The sequence below is a fragment of the Podarcis cretensis genome (assembly GCF_951804945.1).
Source record: "Podarcis cretensis genome assembly, chromosome: 16".
NCBI classification, from domain to species: domain Eukaryota; kingdom Metazoa; phylum Chordata; class Lepidosauria; order Squamata; family Lacertidae; genus Podarcis; species Podarcis cretensis.
The window spans coordinates 17,230,173-17,242,732 of NC_137186.1; the positions used below are offsets into that span (position 1 = coordinate 17,230,173).

Consider the following 12,560-nt stretch of genomic DNA (forward strand, 5'->3'; position numbering starts at 1 on the left):
AAGGTAAAGGTAAAAGGACCCCTGACCATTAGGTCCAGTCGTGGCCGACTCTGGGGTTGCAGCGCTCATCTCGCTTTATAGGCCAAGGGAGCCTGCGTACAGCTTCCGGGTGATGTGTCCAGCATGACTAAGCCGCTTCTGGCGAACCAGAGCAGCGTATGGAAACGCCGTTTACCTTCCCGCCAGAGCGGTACCTATTTATCTACTTGCACTTTGACGTGCTTTTGAACTGCTAGGTTGGCAAGAGCTGGGACCGAGGAACGGGAGCTCACCCTGTCGTGGGGATTCAAACTGCCGACCTTCTAATCGGCAAGTCCTAAGCTCTGTGGTTTAACCCACAGCGCCACCCGCATCCCTATGAGACTATGAGTAGTGTACGACAATTCAGCAACCACTTGTAATGTGAAAAGTTAGTTGAATCAGGCAAGCTAGGTAAGTTAGTTAAAAAGATGACTGAAATCCCTCTTTGCCCACAAAGGTCACTGAGTGACTCCTAGCAGTCAGCCTGGACAACCTCACAGGCTTGTTGTGAAGATAAAATGGAAGCAGGGGAGCACTGACTGGTAAGATGGCTCTTTTTGTTTATTAAATATTTTTAAAACAGAGAGAGCAATTATAACAGCAGGTGAACATTGAAAGGCGAAAAACAAAACTATAAAAAGGCACATAGGGTAAGCACAGTTACACATGGGTCAAGTAACAAAATCCAAGCCATGGAAGAAAAAAGTTAGAATAAATGTTAGAATAAACATACCAAAAAAAAAGTTAGTGTACAGTAATCTGATTATCAAGTCTAGTTCAAGATTTGCCAGGTTTGTGATGAGCGTTCTCTTGAAAATGATGTCTCCATTGCCTATATAGTAAAGGAATGCCAAATTATATAAAAGCATATGAATGTTCTTGTCAAATCTAAAATTATGCACAATTTTCTTCATTATAGCTACATTCTAGAGTGAGTGGTGCCAAGTGTTCAACAGTTAGATTTTGGGCTGCTTGCTTCCCATTGAGTTGCAAGTATTATCTGAGCTTCGAAGGGAATTTACAAGGCCAGTTCTTTTGGCAATATTGGTATCATCAAAAATATTCAGTAACATTAACTATGGACAGCGAGCAAAAGCTTTTTGCTTTTCTGCCAATCATTTCTGCCAAAATAAAAACTGAAAAATCTTGCGTAAGGTGGCACCTCAGAGTTACAGGCTCTTGTAACCCTACCTGGAGCTGCTGCTGGGATCAAACCAGGGACCTTCGGCATTGAGAGCCAGTGGTGGTGCAGACAGTGGTTCGTGTCAGAATCAGACCTTGGGAAAGACAGGGGTTCAAAAATCCCCACTCATTAGCCATGAAGCTCACCTTGGGCGGGTCCTTGCCTCTCAGCCTGTCCTACCTCTCAGGATTGTGATGATTGTGTGTTTGTGTGTGTGTGCGTGCGTGTGTGAAGAACCATGTACGGTACATCAGAATGAGGGGGAAAGGTGTAAAAGACAGACAGACAGACAGACAGACAGACAGACAGACAGACAGCAAAGTAAAGCTTGCCACCAGGCCACTGAATGCTCCCTCTTTACTTTTCTAGATCTATGTATGTATATGTATCTATGCGGCCCTGGCGGTCGGGGTGGGGTGGCTCTCGCGCGCGCCAGGCCCGGTCTCGCGAGAGGCGCGGGCGAGTTCTCGCGCGACTTGGCTGAGGTGGGCAGCCTCCTCCTCCGCCGCCGCGGCAGCCCCCGGGATCCCGATCGCGGAAGGAAGGAAGGAAGGAGGGAAGGAGGGAGGGAGGGAAGGGAAGGGAGGAAGCGCGCGCACGGCGGGGCGGGGGAGGAGCCGGAGCGCGATGGCTGCCGGGCGAGGGGGCCGCCGGCGGCAGCAGCAGCAGCAGCAGGCTCGGCGGCAGCGGGGGAGTCTCGAGAGGCAGGCGGCGGAGGAGGAGCAGCAGCGGCGGCGGCCCCTGAGGCAGGGGCGGCGGGACGAGCAGCAGCTGGAGCGGCGCCGCGGGGAAGGCTGGGCCTGGAGTAGCGGCGGCAGGTGGAGCTGCTGAGGGAGCCCTTCGGAAGCCGCCGGCCACACGCGGGGCAGGCCCGGCTGGGCGCCATGAGCCAAGGCAGCGGAAGCGGAGGAGGCGGCGGCGGGGAACCCGAGGCCAAAGCTCTCCACACCAAGAGGCTCTACCGGTGAGGGAGAAAGGCAGGGAGACCCCACCCCCATCCCCGGTTTATCCTCCTCGGAGGCCTCTTCCCCGCTCCCTCCCGCTGGGTATAGATACCTGGTCAAATGTTAATATATCCAGCTATATCTGTGTGTCTACCGAGGTCACGGTGGCGGGCATGGTTCCCCTCCCCCCAGTCCGCTCATATTTCTAGCTCGCCCCACAACCAACCCCGGGGCGGGGGGGGGGGGGTTAGGCGAGGGTGGTGGTGATTTGCCCGGTCCCAGGGCGAGTTACAAGAATTAAAACGCAATACTGGGACCCAAGGCTCTTTCTCACACACCCACCCCACGGTCGTGCCCCCCCCCCACTTTATCCTCTCGTGAGGTTGAAAGGGCACAACTGAGTGGCCTAAGGTGCCCCCTTTCCCTCCCCCGTTTTATATTCTCACCGACCCTGAGGAGGGAGGATAGGATGATCACCATTATTTATTAGCCACCTACCCAATATTATGACCTGGGGATCTTTCTCACATCCGTCTCTTCATCCTCTAGCCCCCCCCCCTTTTGGGTTTCTGAGAGAATAAGGGGGGTTAGGACCAATTCCCCACCTAAGGGCCCAGAGCAGGTTACACCTGTTTAAACCCAAGGATCTTTCTCATCCACCCACCCCTTATCTTTTATCTTCCTTTGCATTTCCCTTTGCAACCCTATAAAAGAGCACAATTGACTGGCCTGAGGTGGCCACCCCATTTTGTATTTTTAGTGACCCTGAGAGGGATTGTATAGGTGAGGGGAGCTGTAGAGGCCAAGGTGCCTTCTCACCCCACCTTTAATCCTCTTGCCTTCACCTTCCTTGCCTCTTTTGAATAGGTACCTGGTCAGTTTAATCTTAATGTATATAAGGCAGAACATTGCTATAATATATCTATTGGAAGTCTGAGAGATGAATGTACAGCCCTGAACAGGAGGCTAGGTAAAAGTTGTTGTCATTGTTATTATTCTTATTACTAAAGTTATTGTGCACCTTTCACCAGGAGGTCCCAGGGCAGATTACAGCAATTTCAAATTCAGAAATTTCAAATAGTTAAAACTTATTTTGTATAGCTCAAGGTTCTTTCTAACCTCTCACACACCCTTTATTCTCTTTGTTCCCCATGAGGTCAAAAGAGGACAACTGAATGACATAAGGTGCTCCCCCTCCTTCCCAGTTTTTTTCCTGAACAATCCTTAAGTGAGGACTGAATGGTACTGAGGTGGAACAGGGTGACTGAATGACTCAAGGTCCCCTCCCCATCTTCTGAGCAACCCTGTGAGGAAGCCTGAGCTGAAAATGTGCCAAATCCCTTCACCCCCATCTTATCCTCACTTGTGAAAGGGGTATGCTGTGAGAGAGAGGCTGGACCAAGGTCACCCAATGGCAGCAGGGATTTGTACCTGAGTCTCCCAGCCACCCATTTCTGCCCTGATCCCACAGATAGCTTTCTCTCTGATGGAGCTTGGCAAGGAGGAAGCTTTCCTTAAATTTGGCAAACTCTCGCAAACTTATGGATCCGTTGTTCTTTTTTTTTCTCCACTGGGTGATAGGAGGCATTTGCAATTATTTTATTTCACCTTGCTCTGTTTTTTTTTTAAAAGGTCCAGCCCTGTCCTTTTTTTTAATCCACCCTGACCCTATCAGCCAATTTCTTCTTCCATTCCCTCTTAAGCAGAGTACGATGGGGCAGTAAACCCAAAGTCAAGGGTGTAAAGAAGTTGACAGTTTCTCCATCTCAACCTTTTTTTTTGGCAGGGCGGTAAAGGCAGGCACTCTTAAGACACCCTTAAGTGATTCTCTTCTGTGGCACTTAACAAAGCCCTGTCCGCTGCATCTGCCTATTTCCCTCCATCATAATTTTCAGAACGTTATATGGAGGCAGGTTACTTCACAGATGGATTATGGCAACTCTCATTGCCTATTCCCAGGCCACTGCATGCACGTTGAATGCTGGATGCACTGCTTCATAGCATATCACTTCAGAGTAAATAATTCTGTTCCTTTCTGTCCCCACCTCATCTGCTTTCCCTGTGGCTCCACATAGATTCTTCTGTCTCCTTCCTGACATTTTCTTAGACAGCAACCTGGATTTAGACCCTCCAGATGTTGCTGAACTACAACTTCCATCAGCCCTAGGCCAAGGACTGGGAATGTTGAGAGTTTTGAGTTCAGCAATGTCTGAAGGGCCAAGGGTTTTCCACATCTGGTTTAAGACAGAGTGGCAAACCCATGAAGCAGATTAGGTCCACCAGTACTCATTTTCCTCCCCATAATAGTGCTGGATTGGGAGGAAATATTTAAAGCTCTTCATACTGCCCAACATGGTGATGGGGTGATCTGAAGCTCCGTTGCAGTGCTGGGATGAAATTAGAGGTATAAACCTTGTCACCAGGTACTATGACAAGGATATGTGTTCTGTGTGCCTGCAGGTGTGAATGGTTTGTGAAAATGCTCATGAGAGAGTGGCACTTGACCCTTGGAGTGTAAGGCAGCCTTTTTCAAGGTTAGCTTTCTATGGTTTAGGCATTTCCCTGCCACATTGTAGGTCACATAGCTGTCTTTTAGTGGAGGGCAGTGTGGAGTGAAGGAAGAAAACTGATGATGTAAGTGGTTTTTCTAAGGTGAGCCTGTGGTTGAGTTTGAATCCTTGGCCAAGTACAGCTGAGGCTTGAGATGCAAACAGCTTTCCCTGCCTTCTTCCCTACAGTCAAAATGCTTGTCATTGGCCTGTGTTCATGGAGCATGGTATGCATTGCCATTTTCGGGTCTTCTAATAGACTGAGGCATTAGACTTGCTTTCTGCCAATGAGCAAACCCAGCAGTAGGTATCAAAATGCGTCAGCGAGGTCCAGTGCCAACCTCTTAATACCCCAAAGTGGCACTGCTTTCAGTTATATTGAAAATATCAAGTAGTTGGAAGGTCAGTACTTCTTAACTGTGAAGCCTTTAGGTTTGCTTAGAGAGTAAGGGGAAAGGGTGTGTTTGAAGCCTGGTGCTGAGCACCAGATGGCTAACTACTGCCCCAAATAGTCTTCACGTATTCCTTGCAGGTTTCTCCAGCTAACTTTCCTGCTTCAAGTTACCCTGCACAAAGTTGTGCTGTACAGTACATGTCTTTCTCACTGTCAAGTGAGCCCAAGTCACACCCGGCTTCCCCCTAGCCAACCTTGCCTGTGTTTTGCTTCTATTGTGCAGTCCCCAAGCTCAAATTTTCCCTGTGTGGAATCTTGCTTGCAAAACGTCCTTCATTTTTTAAGGATATGTACTGTGGGTCTATTAATGTGGACATGTTGCCTGGGTCCATGCCCATTTTTGGCCCAGGCTGCCCCACCCAGTACTGGCATGTGGCCCCTGGAAGGCTTCTCACCAGAGAATGGAGTCCATCCTTACATTACAGCCTTAGAACCACATGGTATTTGGCACCTGTGCAAGCTTTTAAATCTTGGAGTGGGACTTTCCTTCCAGAGCAGTGGCAGCAAGTTCAGAACTTGAGGGTAGTGGCTGCTTGGGAGTTGTTGCTTTATGGGAATAGGTTGTGTATAAGCTACCCTTTGCACACACAAACATACCTAGAATGTGTGTGTGTGTTTATTGCCTGCCCTTCAACCTAAGGTTCCAGGGTGGGTTATAACATCAAAACCCAACAACTTGCAACCATAAAAATTGGTCCTAAAGTTGGTCCTAAAAACATACACCTCAAGGGGTTTGCTTCCAATATCTTCATCTGGAAGTATGGAGAGGTAGCTAACATTCTGTGGGAGCAAAGGAGAGAAAAACATGAGTGTACTCTCTAGTCAGGATTCAGCCACCCGCGGAGCTATGGACTTTCTCCATCAGTGGAGACTAGCCTGTCAAATGCGGCTATTCTTTCTTCCTAACAGGTATAGATTCTGAAAGGGTGGCTCTGTTAGATTCTTGTCTGAAAACAGTCTGGTTACACCGTGACAGACTTATTATGCTACAAGCATTTGTGGACTAGAGCCCCCTGTCAGATACATTTTCAGCTGCTGCTGATGTGGATTGACGGCCAGAGAGTAGCAAGTGACGTGCTAGGTCAGGCCTGACTTCCTCCATGCAGCTGAATTCTGAGGGATGCTTGGAGAAAGGAACAAGCACCTGAACTGGCTGTGCATTGCTTAAAACTGGAGGCTTGCCTCTTGCAGTAAGGGTAAACACAGTGACCAAAGATAACTAGCCAGGTGGTGTGGCTATTGCACCCCAGAATTTTATCTGCAGAACTTGCACTTTTGCAAGTGCCACAAGCTGTTCATTCTGCATTTGTGAGGCGCCATTCCTTTTGTGTGGCTGCACTGGTGCTCTGGAACTCCCTGCCAATTGACATTAAGCCGGCACCCTCACAATACTATTTTAGACACCTGTTGAAAATGTTTCTGTTTCAGCAGGCTTGTCCAGACACATGATTTGGTTACATCTGTTTTTAAACTTGTTTTAGTGTGTTTAAATGTTTTCAAATGCTTTAAAATGTTTTAAATATGCTTTTATTTTATCACAGTACAGTATTATTTTGTCACCCATGTATCTTGATTGGGTGAACAAGCTTTAAGAAACCAAGGAAAGGAGGAAGATCATGGCAATACAGAATTCCCATGCAGCTCTCAAAGTTGTGTCTTCCTTATGTTAATACTTGCTGTCCTTTTGTGTCCCTTGTAGAGCTGTGGTAGAAGCCGTGCATAGACTGGATCTCATTCTTGGAAACAAGGCAGCTTATCAAGAAGTTTTTAAACCAGAGAACATCAGCCTGAGAAACAAGTAAGCAAGCTGAGTATCTCTTTATTTTTTTTAAAGTTTTGTAGTTCACTTAGAGGCATGGTCTTGAAGGCACAAGATCTACCCTTGCTGGAACTAAGCAGGTATGGAAGGGATGCTTTGCATGGACTTGTGCACACTGCCTTCAATGTCATGGAAGAGACCGGATATAAAAGGAATAAAAAAATACTTGCGGAAGCTTAATATTAGTGATATGATATATACGCCCGCCTTTTATCAGGCCAGTGGATTATTCAGTGCAGGATATTGCTTTGTTCTGCAGCAGATTTCAAACTTGTGGTCAGAGCTGTTGCTTTACACATAATGTTGTTTGGGAACACCCTTGCAGAAAATTTCCCCCATAATAAAGTTTACCTAGCCTATTCACCCGCACATACCTTTGTTAATTATGTGACACAGCAGTAGCCTGAAAAAAACGGTGGGTGGTGGGTGTACAAGGTGCTTGTGCATTTGGGGGTTCAGCGGAACTTGCACAGAAGAAGCTTCCAAGCAGACTGTGCTCCAGCTCTCCCAGTTTTAAAAAGCTATCTTGCCTGGAGACAGTGACCAGGCAGTCTGGAAGCCAGACTGACTACCACCATGTCCTGCTTTTTCCTTGGCTATTTAGTTGCCTCAACTATGTGGGGCTTCTTTTTTTCGTATAAAAAGTATTTTATTGCTTTTTCACTTATACATTTTTTTAAAAAATAGAATAAACTACAGCAATACTAGTTAGTTTGTCATTTCTCAGGGGAAATGCCATAAGAGCAGCTTAAAGTTGGAACTGCTACTTAAAACAGGTTTATACTGCATATTAAAGTTTCTAGTGCAGTAAGTCCCTCCAGATGTTTCTATGGGTTAAAGAGGTTGTCTTGAATGATTGCTATGTCTCATATGGGATGCCAGGTGTTGTAAAAAGTAAAGGGTTCATCTGGCCTCTGGCTGCCCTGCCCTGACATTTTGTGTTAAGTTGTATTTTGTTAAGCTGTATTGTGCCATTGACTCAGATTGCAGGATGCAGTGGAAGATGGGTGGCTTCAGACTGCACATCTTTTTGTTCTGCTGGGAAGGGATCATAGTTTAAGTGGCTGTTTTTGCTAAGTTGAAGGCTAACCCCCCTCTCTTTTGCCCACTGTCCAATTTCCTGCTCTAGGTTACGTGAACTATGTGTGAAGCTGATGTTCTTGCACCCAGTGGATTATGGGAGGAAAGCAGAAGAGCTGCTGTGGAGGAAAGTTTACTATGAAGTCATTCAGCTCATTAAAACAAACAAAAAGGCAAGCTGTCTCTGAACCTTTTTGAAAAAAGCATTTTAAAATTGAAAATAAAAAATAATAATGTACCCCTGCTTTCCCCAGCCTGGAAGCATAGTGCAGATGTAAACAGTAATAGCAAAGTTCCTACAAGACCTGAAGTGGAGAGAGACTGAAAGTTGCTAATATCAGTATGAAGGAAAATGTTAACACAACCGTATACTGCGTAATATGGCAGGTGCAGCTTGTCCTGTTATCTTTCTTTGTGTACTGGATGAATGACCACCAGTCCATCCATAAAAGTTGGTGGGATTTTTGTTTGCTTTTTGGCCACATGATGTTTTTGCGTCAGTTTTTCCGAAAGTGTTATGTCCCAAATTTCGTTTCCCCCTTGATTTTTGCATTTAAACCACTGGTTCTGAAACTTTTGGCCCCCCTCCTTCTTGATTCCATAAATTCACCCCCAGTGCCCCGTATCATATAAAAAACATTCAAAGTAGCAGTTTGCACAACCCATTCAGGAAGATAATAACACAATCATATTCAAAACCGCAACGATTAAATGCACATTTATTCAAAATCCAATTAAAACTATGTAGCTTAATTCACCAAAATGGATGAACTTCATTCAGTGATACCAGCTTTTCAAAGACTGATAGTCATTTACACTTCCAGTGCCCCCATGCTGCCCCCTTGCATCTTAGTGCTCCCCCTAGGTAATCTGCTCTGGGGGCACTGTCGCCTATTTTGGGAACCACGGATTTGAACCCTTGGTTGTCTCCACTGAATATGCTCAACATTGCTATTTCAATGGGTTTCTTTTAAAAAGGTTTCCCCAGTATTCTATTTTTACAAATACCTCATCCCATGACTCAGATCTCATCCTTGATCTTGTTGTTCTAACATGTAAAGGCAGCAACATAAAGTGGATGGCTACTTCTCTTGTGGGGTCACAGTGGTGGTTCTTAAGCTGCCTGCAGCCTTGGCTGCAGCTTACACAGAGCAGCACCCCACATGACCCCTGGTTCTCCTGACATTGTCCTTCCTTGCTTCAGGTTTGTGGAGTGAATAGTGCATAGATATGGCTGCGGCCATGGAAGCCTAATTAAGGAAGCAACGGACGGTGTACTTGCATGCAAAACTCCTTTTGTCTGCAGCATGCAGAGGAAGGCTAACTTTTGAGTTGGTGATTGCTCCTTATTATCAGCTGAGGGGAGAGAACAGCAGCAACGACTGCCCCAAATCCCCTTCCGTTGACTTAAGGGAGGGTGCAGCTGTTCACAAGCCCACCAATGGAGAATAGCAGAGTTGTACTTGCTTTCCAAAGCGTAAAAGCCGTAAACTGACTTTTCACCAGCAAAGTGGCCCTCAGGCTGGCACAGCTCATCCCTGGTAGGGAGACGACAAGTAGCAAAATGCCAGTGGCAGCCTACACATTGCAAGTTCTACAGAAGAGGGGTGGCATAGAGTGGCCAGAAAAAGAAGAGTTTTCTGTCGAACTTAGCTATGGCTTTGTCTACCTTTTGAGAACAGGGAGGGGGATGAAGGTGATGATGAAGCAACTGGGGATGTGTTCTAACTTTATTTTCCCCTCCCCTCTTCTTTTTGCTCCCCACCCCACAGCACATTCACAGTCGCAGCACCCTAGAGTGTGCCTACCGGACTCACCTTATTGCTGGCATCGGCTTTTACCAACACCTTCTTCTCTATATCCAGTCTCATTATCAGTTAGAGCTGCAGGGCTGTATTGACTGGACACATGTTACGGATCCTCTGATAGGTCAGTATGCAGATGCTGACGTACGTTTTATTTACCATTCATTTATTGCATTTGTACTCCTACCTTTCACCCCAAGGTAACATCCGTGATTTTCTTCCATCTCATTGAATACCCACAACAACTCTGTGAGGTGGGGTAGGTAGGCCAAGAGGCAGTGAGTAGCCCAAGGTCACCCAGTGAGCATCATGGCCTAGTGGGGAATTGAACCCTGGTAATGGAGTCAAATTTAAAAGCCAAAGCTATAATTTCAATGGGCATACACTACATTTCGCCAGAGTGGGGATGGTTGCAACCACTTGAGCCGTATGGCTCCTAGGATGGCCAAGTGTCCTACTTTACAGGGAGGCAGTTCTCTGTTTGAAGGAGCATGGAGTCCAAGTCCAGTTTGAAAATAAAGAGCTCTGAGAAGAGCAAGTGGGGGTGGTTGTGGGGAATTTTGAAATACCTTGTCTGCAGTTTGAGCAGGCACACATTATATTTAAATGATGGCAGTGAGCTTGATGGCCAACTAGGGATTCATGCCCTGCTCTTCCAGGTCGTAGTCCAGCACTCTAACCACTACTCCACCCAGGCTCTCTATTTTAAGAACATTTTATTCAATGCAATCGTTACTCAAATCATCTGCACTTACCCATTTACTTACGTAACGGAAAAGCTCAGTATCTGAGATGTCCCTCCCACTGCAAACTTTGCACAAACCTTACAAAAACGATGAGAGCACCCAGCTTTTAAGAACAAGGGCGGAGGCCTTCCTTTTAGTGTGGCAGGAACCACCTCTGGGATGCCCTCCACTCCGTAACATACACATGACGTCATAGTCATAGGGAAGCTGGGAGCCATTGAACTTGGGACCTTCTGCATGCCAAGCATGTGTTCTGCTGCTAATCTTTGCCCCTCCCCATATCCAAGGTGGTTTGAGTATCCTGGCCATGTTGAGCACTTACGATGGTCTTACTTGACTGGACTGTTGCAGCATTTTAACATACATTTGGGCAAGACAATCAGAATTCAGAAATTTGTAGATGACTGACTCCTTGAAAAAAGGGAGTCCATACTGAAAAGTGTTATGCTTAAATCTAGGAATGTGAAAAATATGAGGTAAGGGGTTGTTTTGTATAGAATTGTGTTGTGAGTTTTGCATTTCTAATAGGGCTTACATAATTCACTTCTTTCGTTTAAACACGTATGAGTCTTATCCATCTGTTAAATGGGGTTTACAAAATGGCATCTGGGTTGGTTTTTACAGCTTTGCTCATGGTGTAATTAATCTTGATTGCATTATAAGCTGCTGAGTTCTCAGTAAATCACATAACATAGAGTTTTCTAGATCGTTTGTGAAGGATCTGGTTTTGCAGAGGCGTTTGGGGGAGGAGTGGGATCTGATGGCCAGATGAGTCCTTTGACCTCTGTGAGATGGCTAGAAACGGCTTTTTTGTTCATTTGGACATGCTCAGTTCTTGACTGGTGGGAGTCTTATCACTTTCTTGATGGCTGCCTTCCAGAGTGATGCACTGAGAGACTCGTGTCCTTGGCAACCATCGCTGTGAGAATCCCATTAATACTGCTGCAGAACTTAAGCCCTCAGAATGCCTTCTAATCCACATTTAAGATTGTGTAGCTTTTGACACATTAATTGCACTTTGAAATCTTACCTGGGTTGCTATTGTGGTGGGGGCAGAACTAAAATCCATAGTTGTGGGGCTTAATGTATGTCCAGAGTATGTATGGGTGTCGTTTTTGTTCCAAACATTTCTTACAGAACTCTAGTACAGAAATTAAGGGGACCTTTTTGTATTGCATGTTGTTCTCCAGCCTTTGCCAACCTGGTGTCGCCCAGATGTTCTGGATTACAAACTCAGCTGGCTCCAGCCAGTGGAACTAAAACATCTGGTGCACAGCAGGTTGCTGAAGGCTGTTTTGCTGCCATGGCTATTGGAGACGGGTGGTGGCCAGCATAGGACTGAAACCCCACCCCCTTGACCACATGAGGTCATCTCTGCCCCCCTGAGGCTGTTCAAGCTTTTTACTTTTCCAAAAATAAAAGCAGAGGCTTTCAGGAGATCACAATCTGCAGTTTGTGTGGTCTATTTGTGGAACAAGCCGAGCCATATGAGCAAAGGCAAACATGGTGGTTCTGGTGCGGGCAGACTCTCCACCATCGGTTTAGAGCCCCAGCTGCCTTGTTCTTGAGCAGTGCTCATCCCAGGTTGCCGTATTCCTTGTGTCTTCCATAGGCTGCAAGAAGCCTGTATCTGCATCAGAGAAGGAGATGGAATGGGCGCAGATGGCCTGCCACCGGTGTCTGGTTTACCTGGGGGATTTAGGTGAGTGTTAACAGTGGAAATTGGGCTGCTGCTCTGGCCCAGTGAATCCACAGTTTTCTTGCATTGCAAAGGGAAAGCAGACTCCATTCATTAAAGGTAAAGGTAAAGGTACCCCTGCCCGTACGGGCCAGTCTTGACAGACTCTAGGGTTGTGTGCCCATCTCACTTAAGAGGCCGGGGGCCAGCGCTGTCCGGAGACACTTCCAGGTCACGTGGCCAGCGTGACAAAGCTGCTCTGGCGAGCCGGCACCAGCGCA

The 12,560-nt window shown here is 46.6% G+C and overlaps 1 protein-coding gene across 1 annotated transcript in view; it reads left to right on the forward strand.

The window, feature by feature from the left end:
* Nucleotides 1-1,831: 1,831 nt before the first annotated feature.
* Nucleotides 1,832-12,560, forward strand: part of SMG5 (SMG5 nonsense mediated mRNA decay factor) — a 33,927-nt gene continuing 23,198 nt past the window's right edge. Inside the window, exons 1-5 of the mRNA XM_079957681.1 lie at nt 1,832-2,168; nt 6,851-6,949; nt 8,100-8,223; nt 9,823-9,979; nt 12,214-12,303. Coding sequence (XP_079813807.1) covers nt 2,089-2,168; nt 6,851-6,949; nt 8,100-8,223; nt 9,823-9,979; nt 12,214-12,303 — 550 coding nt within the window. The 5' untranslated portion in view covers nt 1,832-2,088. The remainder of the gene's footprint in view (nt 2,169-6,850; nt 6,950-8,099; nt 8,224-9,822; nt 9,980-12,213; nt 12,304-12,560) is intronic.